This window comes from Callorhinus ursinus, unplaced genomic scaffold, assembly GCF_003265705.2.
Source record: "Callorhinus ursinus isolate GAN/ISIS: 27379988/994484 unplaced genomic scaffold, GSC_fseal_2.0 scaffold24, whole genome shotgun sequence".
In the NCBI taxonomy this organism is placed as follows: Eukaryota; Metazoa; Chordata; class Mammalia; order Carnivora; family Otariidae; genus Callorhinus; species Callorhinus ursinus.
The window spans coordinates 23,147,296-23,164,034 of record NW_027397086.1 but is presented as its reverse complement, the minus strand read 5'-3'; the positions used below and the strand labels follow the sequence as shown (position 1 = coordinate 23,164,034).

The 16,739-nt window shown below is 35.1% G+C and overlaps 1 protein-coding gene across 1 annotated transcript in view; it reads left to right on the top strand.

The window, feature by feature from the left end:
* TMEM38B (transmembrane protein 38B) overlaps window positions 1-16,739 on the top strand; it is a 61,385-nt gene that overhangs the window by 25,470 nt on the left and 19,176 nt on the right. Inside the window, exons 3-5 of the mRNA XM_025888681.2 lie at window positions 8,470-8,654; window positions 9,449-9,536; window positions 13,489-13,606. Coding sequence (XP_025744466.1) covers window positions 8,470-8,654; window positions 9,449-9,536; window positions 13,489-13,606 — 391 coding nt within the window. The remainder of the gene's footprint in view (window positions 1-8,469; window positions 8,655-9,448; window positions 9,537-13,488; window positions 13,607-16,739) is intronic.

Below are 16,739 nucleotides of genomic sequence, written 5' to 3'. Positions count from 1 at the left end.
GAAACCAACCGCCTGCGATATTCTGTTTGTGGAGATCCAAATCTACCTTCTTACATCTCAGGCTGATTTTGTGGGTGTTCAGAATGGTCTGAACTCTGAATTCCAGGGATGGGTTGGAATAGGGTCCCCTACTCCTCTACCATCTTTTCCCTGTGGTCCTATCTCTTGAAGAACCAGAGCCACTTGACATGTAGAGTTTTTCATAGTCTGGAATGTGCTGATTGTATACTCATGGTGCAGACTGTTATATTTCTGTATTCTCTGTTTCCTGAAAATTGGTAGTTTGTTTCAGAATACAAATCAGATTCAGGTTAGATCCCTTTGGCAAGACCATAAGAGGCCCCAAATATCTGATTTGCTTTCTTTTTTGTTGACATTAGCACTCTTACCCTTAGTGACTGAATTAATTAACTAGGAATTGCAAAATGGTAATAGTTTAATTCTCTCTTGTCTTATGTATTAGATGGAGTAGTATAAATAAATACTTCCCCCTAGTCATCTATTATTTGGTGACCCAGTTGTAGGAACATATAGGAACAGCTGGATAAATCCTTGATTCTTTATCTTTATGTACCAGTTTTCATGATAGTTAATTGGTCCTCTGTCATCGTCCAAAGGTGACCATTTTTTTTTATTTTTGAGTAATTATGAACTTACAGATTTAAGCATATTTTATAGGTTTCAGTATATTGCAGTTGTCATTATTGAAGCTCAAATTATTTTATCTTTGACTGGTGGGAGCGTCTTCAGATTGGTTCTTTAGACTGATTAGCTCCTTGCTACTTAATATAAGATTCATCTTGTACTTTTCCTCTGGAGTCACTCATTTCTCTTAAGAAGCTCTGGTTTCTCTTAGTGAGAAATGGCATTTTAAGACCAAAATTTGAGCACTAGTGATGTTCATTATTACTGGATTGATACTGTTTCTAAGCCTTTTCAGTGGACAGAGCTAGGAAAAATAAGGATGAAAATTACTCATGAGTTCATATTGATATTTCTAATTCAAATTCAAGACCACAGAGCCTTCATTAAACTTTTCTGTTACATATATTATATATATGTATCTCCTTTCTTTCACACTAAGAATTTTCTTTCTTGAGAGTTCAAGACATAATAGAATTAGAATATTCCAACATTACTCATTTATTTTATTCTTTAATATACACACAATACACAATAGCTTTGGAGTAACAGTACTAATACTACCACTGATGTGATTACTGAGAACATTAATTTTTTTGCATATATATTTCTTATTCTCTTCCCATTTTTAAAATAGATGTACTATTCTACATTGTCATAGTTCTAACTATTACATTCTATTACTTTTCCTTTCCTAATCCTCAGTCTTAGTTTTACAGCTAATAATATGTTTAATGCTTATCACCAGTACTTTATGTCTGTGTCTCTTTAGTAATTTTGTTTGTTTGAAGCTTATGCTCTAGGAGATTCATCACTGAATTCCCATATGTTGATGTTTGTCTCTGGATTTCGTACTTGAAAGTCAGTTTTACTGGGTATAAAATAATTGGATTACACTTTGTATCTTTGAAGATTTTAAAATGTTACTCCATTTCTTATGTCATAAAGCATTGCTGTGAAAAAGTCTGATGATCATTTAATTTTCACATTCTTCTAGATGCCCCAAATATTTTTTTTCCTGTTAAAGCCTAATAATTTAAATAAAATAAGTCTTGGTGTTGGTCCTTCTGGGTATTTTTAGGTATGTGGTATGTTCTTTTTAGCAGGTACTTTTTTTTTTTTAATTGAGAACAAATTATTTTAGTATTTGTACTCTTCAGGAAATTGTATGGTTGGTATAGGGCTCTTCGTCTTTCTTCAGTGGACTTTTAAAATCTCTTTTTTTAAATTTAAAATATTTTCCCCTTCTTTTTCTTCCAAGGTATTGTTATATTTATTTCTCTTTGTTTTCATTCTAGTTTGGTTTTCATTACTGAAGTGATTTCTTTTCCTTTAATTTTCTTTTTTCCTGAGAATTGTATCTTCAGTTCTCAGTTTTTCTGATTCTGATGTCTGTTGTTCTTTTATGTGTTATATCACTTTTCTTAATGTCTTTAGCTTATTTTGAAATAGTAGGTCGAAGTTTTGATCTGTTTGGTGGACACATTTTCCTGAGTGCTTTCATTGTCTGTAGGGATTTATTCTGCTTTTTTTCCTTATAATAAATTTGTGTGGGATTTGACCTTGATACTTTTCTGTTGGTCATTTTTATGTTAACTTAGATTTCTTGAACTTTTAGGGTAATTCAGGAAAGGTGTTCCGACTTCATAGAGCTCCTGCTTCTGTTGTTTTTATAGTGTTCAAAAGATGAGGACCAGACCATTCTCGGATTTTCTGTGTCTCTTTCCCCGTAACCCAGTTTGGTCTGAACCTTTTGTACTGCTCAGTTTTGATTCTATACCAGTGTTTTCTTCACATGGGGCTTGTTCTGCGAGACAGCTTGGGTGGATCCGTTTTGAAAGTTCATAGGGACTAAATTGCTTCAACCCCTTAGGACCTTTTTACTATGGACCCTTTGTCTCATCTGGTATTGGAGAATGCCAGTTTCTCTCAGTTTCAGCTGTTGTTATTGTTTCCAAATTGGCCTGTTGTGCTTTTTAGTGATTAGCCATTTGCTATTTTGGAGTTGTTTTGTTCTTAGGTCCCCATTAGTTGCCACCTTGTTGCCTTCTTCTTCCTTCCAAAAAGTATAGGTCTTGTGGGTATTGGTGAATTGTCTCTGCCCATTTGCCTTTTGGGGTTTGAAGGGATACCTTGTCACATAATTTTATTTTAGGTATGTTGTGGATGGGATTTTGGTTTTGCTTTCTAGTTGCCCTGTTTTTATGTTGGGATTTGAAGAGATCAAAGTCTGTGCGGCCATTGCTGCCACCATCTTCCCTAAACCCTTGCCGTTAGTTTCGATGTCCCTTGTATGTTACCACTCCGCCGCCTGCTTGATCTGATCTCCTTTCTTCCTTTCTCAGGGTTAACCATTATTCTTAATTTTGTGCTTATGCACTCCTTTACTTTTCTGTGTAGTTTTAGCATATGTTTATATCCCTAAACAATATAGTTTTTGAAGTATTATATATGGCATCATGTGTATGTATTTTTCTGTGACTTGCTGTTTTTGGTCAGTGTTTGTTCTTGAGATTCAGTCTTATTGTGTCTGGTTGTAATTTATTAATTTTCCCTTACAGTATACTAGAATTAATTGTCATAATTTATTCATCCATTCTTCTGTTGACAGAGTTGTTTCTAGTTTTTTTCTATTGCAAACAGTGTTGCTAAGAACATTCTTGTATATACTTAAACTGGTGTACACGAGCAAGATTTTCTCTTGGTATTTGCTTAAGAGTAGATTTATTGAGTTAAAGAGAAAATGATTTTTAAACTATTCTACATAATGTCAAATCATTTCTCAAAGTGGTTAACTAATTTACATTTCCCCTGTATTGCACCCAAACTAAAAACTGGACTTTACCAATAACTTACATATATTTCTTTTCCCCTGCCCCGTTTCTCTGCACTTTTCCTATAGATAACTTCTTTACTGTTTGTGTTTATCTTACCTTTCGAAAAAAAGAAAGCATAATAATAACTATGAATATCTACACAATAAGTTTTTAGTTTTACTTGTTTTGGGCCCTATTTTAACAGGGAGTATTAACACTGTATATAGTTCTCTGGGATGTGTTTTTTTTTTTTTTAATTTTATTTGAGAGAGAGAGTGAGCGGGGTGGGGGGTGCATGGGCAAAGTTAGAGGGAGAAGCAGACTCCCCGCTGAGCAGGGAGTCCGATGCAGGGCTTGATCCCAGTATCCTGGGATCATGACCTGAGCCAAAGGCACTTAGCTCGCTGAGCTACCCAGGCACCCCTGGGAGTTGTTTTTTTCACTCAACATTATATTACTAAGAGTCACCTGTGTCTTTGCATATGGTTGTAGTACATTCCTTCTCATGCTCTATAATTTATTAATATATATATTTTATTTGTGCTGATGATCATTATTATTGGTTACAAAACAATAATAATAGCAACCACTGGTAGAGTATTCCCTATGTCCTAGACATTTTTTTGTGTTTTATATATATTATCTCCCTTAAACCTTACAAGAACTGTGTGAGGTAGGTACTGTTTTATTCTCATTTAGCAGATGATGTAACTGAGCAAGATGGGTTAAGTAGCTTGCCCAGGGTATCACAGATATCTAGTAGTTGGGGCCAGGACTCAAATCTAGACTGTCTTTAGTCGGCTCTTATGCAGTGTGTTGTTTTGGATTCTGGAAATATAGACAATATTTCTGTCCTCTCAGACCCTTAAATATAAAAAATGATACTTGTTTAAAGACCCAGTATATTCTACTGTTTTATTTTTAAGGTTTTAATGTTGAGAAAAAATTTGTAATCTTTGCTTTTTTTGATTTTAATTTGAGAGATAAAATGATGTTTGGAATGTACTTCAAACTCTAGCAAGCTAAACTACGGGATTCTGTGAATGCACTTACTGGAAAGGCCATCTTTATTTAGTACACTAGCTCATAGTGCTCACATGTGGATATTAGCACCATCTACTGGCAACAGGAAACAATAGCTTGGTGTGTATAGTATTGTTTGGAAGACTGTGTATATACCTTCATAGTTTTTTTCTTTTTGAAAACTGTTCCTGGCGAAATTAATATTTTATAATTTTTCTGTGTAGTGGGTTTTGTGCCCCAGTTTGGTTTCCTTAAACTTCCAAGTATCAACTATTAAATATTGTACATTTGCATAATTGAGACTATTGCTTTGAGGAAAAATACAAGGGTATAGTTTTACAGGTCTGTCATCCTCCAGCAGTCTTTTTCAAAGCATACATAAAATACATAAACTTATTAATTTGTTAGACTAAGAAGCGCAAAGCTGTCATATTGGGTCAGTATGAACTGTATTTAATTTGTCATTCTGTTTTGGCTTAGTTAAATAATACTGTCTTTCGTAGCCAGAGGAGTAGAATTAATAATAGAGTGAAAACAAGGGTTCTCTGACTAACCGTGGGAAGCTTCTCTCTGCTCAGCTCTTGGTATTAACCTAAATTCTACTTTCATCTTTCCTACTTAAACTGGTTTAGCTTTCATTTGTCAGTGGCCTGGTATCTTGTTTGTATCCTATTTTAGACTAACTTCTATTATTTTGAACTATTCTTTGCTATTTTTTCTCTTAACTTATGTGACTTAAAAATGTATGAGAAATCATTTGCCTTCTCATTCTATTTCTTGGCTGATATATTCCATTTCTTCTTTTTTTCCAATATGTTTTCTTTTCTTTCCTTTTTTTAAAAGATTTTATTTATTTATTTGACAGAGAGACACAGCGAGAGAGGGAACACAAGCAGGGGGAGTGGGAGAGGGAGAAGCAGGCCTCCCGCGGAGCGGGGAGCCCGACCTGGGCTCGATCCCAGGGACCCCAGGATCACGAACCCAGCCAAAGGCAGACGCTTAACGACTGAGCCACCCAGGCACGCCTCCAATATGTTTTCTTAAAGACACTTTACAAGTTAAAGTTGCCCTAGATGTGACGTTAGTAAGCGGTGAAATATAATCTTTATAAAAGGAGGGACATGGTGATTGCTTAATGAGTGTTGGTTGAGTGGTTCATTAAGGGAATTTTAAAAAGCTTGCTTACGTTATAGAGCAACAATGGCTGTTTAGGGAGCCATTGGTCTGATATGTTTACTTGTGAATCTACTGAGAACAATAAACAATTGTTTTTTTTTTTTTGCCCTGTGGCTATTTAACACTTGAAATGAGAGCTGCTTTCTGTTTAAAATGTTAGCTTATTGTAGGTATACTTTAGCAGTATCTGATTAAATAAAATAAAGACTTGTTTATTTAAAAATAGCAATAAACAAATTTTAGACCATATGCCGTAATGTAACATAGTTGAATTTAAAAAGTCCAAGTTGCGGGCGCCTGGGTGGCTCAGTTGGTTAAGTGACTGCCTTCGGCTCAGGTCATGATCCTGGAGTCCTGGGATCGAGTCCCACATCGGGCTCCCTGCTCAGCAGGAAGTCTGCTTCTCCCTCTGACCCTTTCCCCTCTCATGCTCTCTCTCTATCTCATTCTCTCTCTCAAATAAATAAATAAAATCTTTAAAAAAAAAAAAAAAGTCCAAGTTGCTGGGGCGCCTGGGTGGCTCAATCGGTTAAGCATCTGTCTTCGGCTCGGGTCATGATCCCAGGGTCCTGAGATCGAGTCCCAGATTGGGCTCCCTGCTCCGCGGGAAGCCTGCTTCCTCTTTCACTCCCCCTGCTTGTGTTCCCTCTCTCGCTCTCTCTGTCAAATACATAAATAAAATCTTAAAAAATAAAAAGTCCCAAGTTGCTAATAGTTTAGGTTTTTAACTAATGTTAAAGATAGTCTTGGCATAGAGAATGAAAATGGGGTCATAATACTGTATTCTTTTAGTTTTTGTTGTTTCTTTGAGTATTTTACTTTTTTTTTTTTAAAGATTTTCTTTATTTATTTGACAGAGAAAGACACAGCGAGAGAGGGAGCACAAGCAGGGGAAGTGGGAGAGGGAGAAGCAGGCTTCCCGCGGAGCAGGGAGCCCGATGCGGGGCTTGAACCCAGAATCCTGGGCTCGTGACTCTAGCTGAGGGCAGACGCTTAATGACTGAGCCACCCAGGCGCCCTGAGTATTTTACTTTTGAGCATTCATTACTGCTAAAGGGAAACCTAATTCCCCTTTCTTAATCTGATCTGTGGTGGATACGGAAGTATTTTTATTATATTTAAAAATATTTTTTAAAATTGCGTATTTTAAGTGTAACTCCCCCCCATCCTTAATCGACTTCCTTATTCTATATTTAAAGAGAGAGGTGTATAGAGGCTCTCAAAATACATGAACATACACAATTTTTAAAATGATATGAGTTGTTTTCAAAATACTTTTTATTACTCTCAGATAATTTATTCCTTTCTCTCAAACTCTTTATCAACTGATTCTTTGATTTGACACATTTATCTCTTCATTAACTGCTAATAATTATTTAATTCAGAGCTACTTTTCATCATGCTGAGTTTCAGGTGAGGGGATAACAAAGTGAATGATCACTGCCATCTAAGGACTGTTATAATTTATTATGAGCTTTGCACTCTTTATGTTATAGAGAAAAATATGTAAAGAGATCTGTTGAGGCATAAGAATTGATTGTTTTAGTTGTACAGAGCCATCAGAATTTAGTCTGAATTGAGAATATTAAAACGAAACTCCCAAAGTGAGACGTACATGGGAGTATTTGAGTGGGTTGTTGAAGAATAGGACGGAACTGGTGAGTGGAGTTGAAGGAAGGGTGCTTCAGCCTGAACGAACCGTTGCATCTTGCATTGGGTCTCTGACGTAGTGTTTTAACAAATCCATTTCATATTGCATGAATGCTTTTGGGAATTCTGACTTTATGAATCATGAATTGCAGTTCTTTTGGAAGACCATAGAATACTTCTTTTATGTGGTGTATTCTGTATCACTCCATTAGAAAGAAGGTTATGTTCCGTTTAAGCATGAAATTGTCTGCCAGAGTATTTCAGAAATGGGAGGGAGAAAAACTAGTGTGTTTTCCAGTTAATGCTATTGGTAAACTGTTTGAACAGATGCTTAGAAAAAATTAAGCTTCAGAAAATAATTTACCTGAGGAGGAGTGAGTTATTCTTAAACTAGTATCACAATTTAATTAGAGAACAATTTTCATATTCTTTTACCTGTATGTAAAAATATTTTTCCTCAACACAAATCTGTCTCCTTGAGAGTTATGATCTTTTTTTGTATAGGTCCTAGTTTCTGTGCTGCACAAAAGGGCACAGGTAAAGATGTTAATAGGGTTGAAATGCAGCCCTTCTCAGCTACTGAGGACTCTTCTCTAATTCCTTTTCCCAGAGGACAAACACACTCCAGTTAGAGAAGTCCCTATCCTAGAAGTGATTATACATTTGCCTTATTTAGTTAGTGGATTCAGCACTTACCTTCTAGAAGAGTATAGGCACAAATTAGGAACTCAGTAAACACTCTCCGCATATATAGAGTGTTCAGAAGTCCAAACAAGATGAAATTCTCCTTTGATCATGCCTTTTGGGCAGGTTATTATATATGCCTCCTGTGATTTAGAGAAATTGACTACCCAATCTCTGGTCTTCTTGAAGTCAAATTCTTGGTTTATATGGATAATTCAGTTTGTTGTGCTTTGCCAAATTGTTATTGCCAATATGCTGGGTTTTTATTTTTATTGCTGTTCTTGTGATTTAATTGTTTAAAAATCTAAGCTAACTCAACTAAATTGAGTGTATATTAAATATTCATTAAATAATTTATAATTATATCTTTATTAACATGCATTATACTTAATATATTTAACATTTTATAAAATATTAAGATACTTTTATTATAAATATTTATACTTTATATGTTAAAATATTTACATTTTAATTTCAGGTATATTATATTTTTTTGCCCACGTGACCTAGTTTCCCAGGGCTATTCTTTCCTACCTGTTCAACTCTTGGCTGCGGGAATGAAAGAAGTGACCAGAACTTGGAAAATAGTAGGTGGAGTCACATATGCTAATAGCTATTACAAAAATGGCTGGATAGTCATGATAGCTATTGGATGGGCTCGAGGTAATATTAACATTATGTGTTTGTAAATATTCTGCTATTGATATACTACTGCTACTGAATGATTGTCTAGTTACATTAATGAGGATCGCATACTTTGGTAACAGCATTTTTGGAAGAAGGAAGTCTTCTCTTGGCTAGTGAAGTTAATTCATAACTAGCACTTTCGCTAGTACTCGTCATCAGCCAATATTTTGAGCCTGACTACCTTAGAGTATAAAATTCTTCTGATTGATTTGATTAGTAGCTCAGAACCAGAAGGATTCATAGTTAATTAAAGTGTAGTGCCACCATAAATAAAACAAGTTGACTTAAGAAATTATGTAAAAAGATTATATTAAAAATTGCTCTTTTTTGTGTTTTTTTCACCCTAGATAACTAGAAGTAGTAAATATGATTGATTATGGGTTCATCTTTATTCTATATCACTTACCTTTATTGTTGAGTTCTTTTGTATGTAGAAATTGAACAAATTTCTCTAATTTCTTATTGTATTGTACTGCATCTAAAACTAGTATCAGGGAATGAAATGATAAAACAGAAATTTTTATTTTTCAGGCCTGAAATAAGCCTTTAGGAACATCTCTGTGCTTGAGGCTCCTTAACCTTAATTATGGTACAATAGACAGTTGGCAACACTGATGAAAGGGAGGAATTACAATTGTCTCAGTACCATAAATGTACAAGAAAACTTTTTTCTTCCTCCTCAAAATTATATTTTGGGGATCTTCTTGGGTTGTTTCAAATATTTTCTCCATAAAATTTGGCTAAATATTCTTGTTTCATTTTATTTTTAGGTGCAGGTGGTACTGTTATCACGAATTTTGAGCAGTTGGTAAAAGGAGGTTGGAAACCAGAAGCTGATGAATGGCTGAAGATGTCCTAGTGAGTTGGTGTAAACTATACTGAGACCAGCTTTTTATTCTTAGGTCTTACCAGATTTCTAAATATGGATGCAATGGAGCTGAAAAAATAGTCATGATAAAGGGAGGAGAATCAGGAGAGTTACTCTTTCAAAAAGTCTGTTCTCTCAAATGTAGTTTTTAATATATGATTCTTTTCTCTGTGGGTTCCTCCCCTTAGAAAATAAAACCAAACCAAAGCTCCTGGATTGTTATAGAATTGTGGGAAGAGTGTGTATTTATGGAGAGAAAACTACATAGGAACATCCCTGGATGTAAATGAATCAGTTGCAGGTTCTTGGCATTTTCATTAATGACTACAACATTACTCAGATTTCAAATTCGCATAGTAGTAAAATGTTAAGCTTATGGGAACAAATCAGTCCTTTATAGGGTCTTGTTGCTTTAAAAATGAGAGTTGAGCTTAATTACACATAAAAATAAGAGAAGATTAGAGGAAATAAACCACTCTATTAATTGTAGGGTGCAGACTACCTTTTGCATCCATTTAAGAGAATCTGATCATTAAATGTTATCTAAAGACACTTACTCATTCTTAAATAAGTTCACAGATGTATCTCTGATGCTCCTGAGAATGAAATAGAGAGATGTAGTTACTATTTCCACAGTTCAAGAAGGAAAAGACTTAAGGAATAGTGGCCATAGTAAGCAAGCTGAGGAAAGACTCCATGTGAAAATAAGCTTATTAGAATAGATTAAAAATTTGAGAAGCAGTCTATATGATGAAGTCTATATGTTTGTGTGAAGCAACAAATTCTAGGATATTTAACTTGGAAAGTAACCCTTAAAGTGTGAATGAGGTAGTTTAGGAAGAGAACAAACTAGGTTTTGATTGATAAGTTATAAATAAGGCATTAATGAGATTCAAGGGAAATTTTTCTCATTTTGAGCATATGCCTTGAAATGTCTTTCATAAAACATTTCTTGGGCTGTTATAACCAAACTCAAATTGTTTCTCCTTTGTTCAAAACCTTGGAATGACTCCCCAGATGGTCTGTAAAACCCTCCAAGATCTGCCTTACTTCCACACCCTATTTGCTTTGACTTTATTTCTTACTATTCTCTCTTTTGCTTGTATCCTTGAACAAATCTACCATGTAGTAGACACTCAATAAATATTAAATGAATGAAAGAATTATCGATGAGATCACTGGTTCATTATAATATTTTGTGTATGTGTATATATACAGAAATTTTCATTTATCTATTACCAAATACTTTTGCATAGTAGAGAAAGCCTATATGGTCTTAGAGAATACATATATTGTCATAAACACAATGTTGGTAGAACTATGAATGTTAGAGGTGCCGGTGAGGGCTCAGAAGAAAATGAGGAGCATGATACTGGCAATTGGAGGAGATGTGATATAGTTATATAGTGGGAGAAAACTTAGTTGAGTTGTGTGCTACAGTTACGTGGAAAGCATAATTTGTGAGCAGTGAACTTGGGTATTAGCTGAGGAGATTTCAAAGCAGTGTTAAAGGTCTGGACTTGTTTCTCCTTGCTGCTTTTAGTAAAGTGAGAGAGGAAAAGTTGAATTGAGGGAATAACTGCTGAACAAAGAAACCAAAATGATGATTTGGAAAATTCTCAGCCTATCCAGATTGCAAAAGATGATTAAATTAGGAGATTCATTTTTAGGAAAGTCTGTGGTGGAGACTTTCTAAGTCTTACTCTAAAGGTAAGGATTAAAGGTAAAGGGTGCGGCTGGAAAACTTTTGCTAGTGTTAAAGAAATTAGGTGTGTGACTCCTGGATCCACTCAGCCATCACAGCACAAACCAGGAATAGACATGAGACCATCCAGAAAAGATATGTGGAGGACCATCTTAACTAATGTCATGGATCCCTGTGTTGTATGCTGGAGACCCACAAGGTTTTTGAAAATGTTCTCTTGGTAGAAACTGCCAGCTTGCACTAAAAGGGACAGAGAGAAGGTGAAATAAAAGGAGGCTGTCAGACTCCCAGAAATCTATAGGCTGATAAAACTGCTCGGCTGCAAACATGTGTTACCCTTCAAAGAAAAGGAAAAATGGATTTTGGCCGGAAGCCATGGGCCTAGAGGTCTGAGGCCAGGCCCACGGGTTGGAGTCCAGGTGCAGAGGCCAGACCCATGAGTGCAGAAACTGGAGCTGTGGACTCGGAGGATGGAGCCTAATGTCACAGAGGGTTATTACTAAGCCTTGAAACCTTGAAACCTAATGGAGTTGCATAGGACCAGTGACCTCTTTCTTCCTTTCCTTTTGTTTTCTCCCTTTTGGAATGGAAATGTCTCTATTACCATATACCTAGTCTACTATTGTATTTTGGGTGCAGATAAACTCATTTTCTAAGTTCATAGGAAACTAATATAAGAATATTTTCTAAATGTATCCTGATCTTCCAAACCAGTCTCATTGACTAAATCTCAGCCCTTCAGTTCCCTGTCCCATTTTATTGTCTGCAGAATCCTTGCTTTTCAGATTCAGTGCCTCTGAATTTATGCTCTAAGGGAATGCAATCCCTTAGAGCATGTGCTAAGAGGAATCCATGATGAGGTACTGTGGTACAGAACCCAAACTGTTAGAAACCAAGAATAGCAAAATGAGGTTAAGATAAACCTAATTACTGGGGCGCCTGTGTGGCTTAGTTGGTTAAGCGACTGCCTTTGGCTCAGGTCATGATCCCGGGGTTCCGGGATCGAGTCCTGCGTTGGGCTCCCTACTTGGCGGGAAGCCTGCTTCTCCCTCTCCCACTCCCCCTGCTTGTGTTCCCTCTCTCGCTGTCTCTCTCTCTGTCAAATAAATAAATAAAATCATAAGGAAAAAAAAAAGCTAAACCTAATTCCTTTTTCTTTTAATCTCATCCTTTAAAAATGTCAGTTTGGTGTACATTTTATAATACATACATACAACATACAGTTGTATGTATATATAACTTATAAATTAATTGATAAACACATATTAGTGTCTTAAAACATTTTTTTTTTGGTACCAATAAAGATGCACAGTTAAAAAGTTTTAGAGACCACTGTTCCAAAACATGAGTGCTGGCCAGTCAGCTGTTAGGCAAGGTCTAAACCCCTGGTGCCCAAACCTAATCCTGTTTTGAACTCAGTCCTCAGCTTATAATAAATAAATAGGTAATTTTTCATGAAATGAAATTTGTCATATTTTGCAGTGTGGCATTCTAAGAGTTTATCATTTATCTTTCTGTAGTTGTAAGCACAAACTAGATAATGATCTGTTACTAAGATATACTTTAAATATGTGGCAAATATGTAATATGAAAGTAATGCTTCTTTTTGTAGATTAACATCTTACTGTAGATGTTAAAATTTCAGCCTTAATTTGTTAAGATACTAGCAAACACTAACATTCTGTGCTGGGCTTAGCAAAGTAATGTGCTGGATCTGGCTCCTACTGTTACATGGGAGCTGATTGTGTGCATCTGTCTCTTCTCTGTTCTGCATAGCACCCTGAAATTTACTGTGATGGAAGTATTTACACCATGGAAATGGGAAAATACTATAAATCAGGGCTTTCTTTTCCTTTTCCCACCTGACTGAAGGAGCTTGTTTTGTCCTATAATGACTAATCTTTTTCCAAGTCATACTGTGTGGAACGTGGGACTTTCAAATCTTTGTGAAAAAGTATTATATGGTCAGATGTGTTTCAGAAATACTGTATATAGAAATGAACTTTATCAGAGAGTCACAATATATGTATGAACATTCTAAGGTCTCTGGTATTTTATCAGAGTGAAACTATACTTTATATAACTTAGCACTTCTAAAACTTTATAAGTATGTTTACATTAACTTATGTTTATCTATTAATAACTCATTAAATTAATATTTTCCAGAGTATTCTTTGAGAAATATAGAGATGGATCATGTTTATTACTTACTGACTTAAAATGTGTTTTATTTTCAGCCCTGCCAAGGTAACCCTACTGGGGTCAGTTATCTTCACTTTCCAGCACATGAAGCTTCTGGCAGTATCAAGGCATAACCTTATGTTCCTTTATACCATGTTTCTTGTGGCCACAAAGGTAAGAATTCAAAGTAGTGGTAAATCAGTATTATAAATTCTGTATGACCAGAATTCTGCATACTTGGCAGGTAACAGGAACATTTATTTTTTATTCTTATTACAGTCTAAAAAGGTAAATTTGGGTTGTTTATTCAGTGCATCCATGACTTTCTGAAACAGAGCTCTTGTTTGATTCCTCATTTGACTTATGCTGAGGCTGGGTTGTTTATTCAGCGCATCCATGACTTTCTGAAACAGAGCTCTTGTTTGATTCATTTGACTTATGCCGAGGCTATCAGGAAAGATTTACAGATAGTCTAATAGTATATCGGACGTCAGAGAATGGTGGAAATAGCTATTAGCTGATCAGAGACTGCAGACAGCATTGTCTCATTTGTAAAATGAGGTACTTGTGGTAGGTGTTCTTTGAGGTTCCTTTAAGCTTTAACATTACAAAATTTTTCTAGTAGGTCATATTTGTGCTTAGTCTCTTGTATTATAATTGCCTTGTTGGAAGCTTTATGTATCTTGAAGATAGGAGATAGTGTGGTGTAAGATCACAGGTTTTGTCGACAGGCAGTCTTAGGTTCAAATCCTAGCTTTGCTATTTAATTCCTGAATAGGCAAGTCACTTCATGTCTCTGAATCCTGATTTCCTCGTCTTCATTGTATGATTGTTGAAAGGATTGGGGATGGTGCATATCCTTCTGTCACTGTGACGCATCTTACGAATTTTATTTGGACCATGAGGCTAATGCTGATTATTGTTATTCTTAACCATTATTAGATATTGTTCCCTATTCAAAAGTAGACAGTTGGTGTTAAAATAAGATTGTTATTTGAGTGTCGAGGAATTGTATAGCTAATTCTGTCTTAGCCTAGGTATTTTTGGTTAAAAACTTACCTATGAAATTCTAAAAGGCAAACCATATATATTATATAAATTTATATCTTAGAAAGAGCCAAGTTGCTCTAGGGATCATTTACTATTTTATCAGTAGTCTCTGCAGTGGAGCTGATCTGTGGCTGTAATTCAAGTACTTCAGATCTCTGAGGCAGTCTCTTCATACATGTCCTTCTCTTCCAGTCCTCACATTTTGAGCTGTATGTATTTTTTTGTAACAGCTTATTGAGATATATGTTACATACCATAGAATTCATCCATTTAAGTGTACGTTTCAATGTTTTGTTTCGTTTTGTTTTTGTGAGTCACAGAATTGTGCGGCTGTCACCATAATCAATATTAAAACATTTTCAGTACTCCAAAAAAAACTATCATGCCCAGTAGCAGTCTTCACATTTTCCCTCAGGCCCTCCAATTGTAGGCAACCACTGTCTATTCTCTAGTGTTTTTGTCTCTATAAATTTGCCTATTCTGACATTTCATGTAATTGGTATCATAAATATGTGGCCTTGTGACTTGTTTCTTTCATTTACTGTAATGTTTTTGAGGTTCATCCATGTTGTAGTATGTATCAGTATATTACTCCTTTTTTATTGCCAAATAATAGTCCATCATATGGATATACCACATTTTGTTTATCCATCATTTGATGGATATTTAGGTTTTATTTTTTGGTTAGTAGGAATAATGAACTCTGAGCATTATTGTACTTTTTCTGTGTGGATATGTATTTCATTTCTTTGGGGTATGTCATATAGAAATGGACTAGATAATATAGTAATTCTGTGTTTAGCCTTTGGGGAACTAATAGACTGGTCTCCATGGTGGTTTCATCATTTTACATTCCCACCAGCAGTGTATGAAAATTCTCATTTCTCATGCCATCATCACTGCTTGTCTTTTTTATTAGAGCCATCCTAGTGGGTGTGAAGTGGCATCTTACTGTGATTTTTATTTAGATTTCCCTTATGACTGATGATGTTGAGCAGCTTTTTCATGTACTTGTTTATAGATCTTCTTTGGAAAAAATGTCTCTTTAGATCACTTGCCCATTTTTAATTGTTTCATTTGTCTCTTTAATGTTGAGTTGTAAGAATTCCTCATATATCTTATTTGCAGATTTTTTTTTCCCATTCTGTGGATTGTCTTTCACTTTCTTGGTAATGTTTTTAGAAGCACTAATTTCTAAAATTTTGATGAAGTCCAATTTACCTATTTTCTCTTTTGTTGTGTATGCTTTTGGTGTCATACCTAAGAAACTATTGCTAAATCCAAGGTTAAAAAGATTACCTCTATGTTTTCTTGTACTAGTTTTATAGTTTTAGCTCTAATATTTAGCTCTATGATCTGTTTTGGGTTAATTTTTGGGTATCGTATGAGGAAGGATTCAGTTCAACTTCATTCTTTGATATTCTGTGGATATGTATTTTTACATTCTTGTAGATTCTGTGGATATCTAGTCATCTTAGTATTAATGTGTTGAAAAGACTATTCTTTCCCTCATTGAATTGTCTTGGCACCCTTGCTGAAAATCAGCTGTAAATGTGAGGGTGTTATCATTCTGCTAGTACCACACTGTCTTAATTATTTTAGCTTTGTAGTTAGTTTTGAAATTGAGAAGTGTGAATCATCTGAATTTGTCCTTTCTAAGGATTGTTTTGACCATTCTGGGTCACTTGCATTTCCATATAAATTTTAGTTTTAACGTCACAGTTTCTGCAAATGAGGCCAGCTCATATTTTCTTAGAGATTGCATTGAATCTGCCAAATAAGTTTGGGAGTATTATCACCCTAACACTTTTAAGGCTATCAATCTGTCAATACAGATGTCTTTCCATTTATTAGGTCTTTTAAAATATTTTTTCATGATGTTTTCAGTGTACGAGTTGTATACTCCTTTTGTTAAATTTCTTCCTATTTCTATTTGATGAAGTAGTAAATGTAATTGCTTTTAGTTTTATTTCCAGGTTGTACATTGTAAATGTGTAGAAATAAAATTGATTTTTGATCTTGTATCCTGTAACCTTGCTAATAAACTTGTTAGCTCTACTAGGTTGTCATGGGTTTTTTTGGTGTGGATTCCTTAGGATTTTATGTATTTGAAATCACGTCAACCTCAAATAGAGATGGTTTTACTTTTTTTTTTTTTTAAAGACTTATTTATTTGAGAGAGAGAGAGAGAGAGAGGCAGAGGGAGAGAGAGAAAATCCTCAAGCAGGCTCCCGGCTGAACACAGAGCCTGACGCAG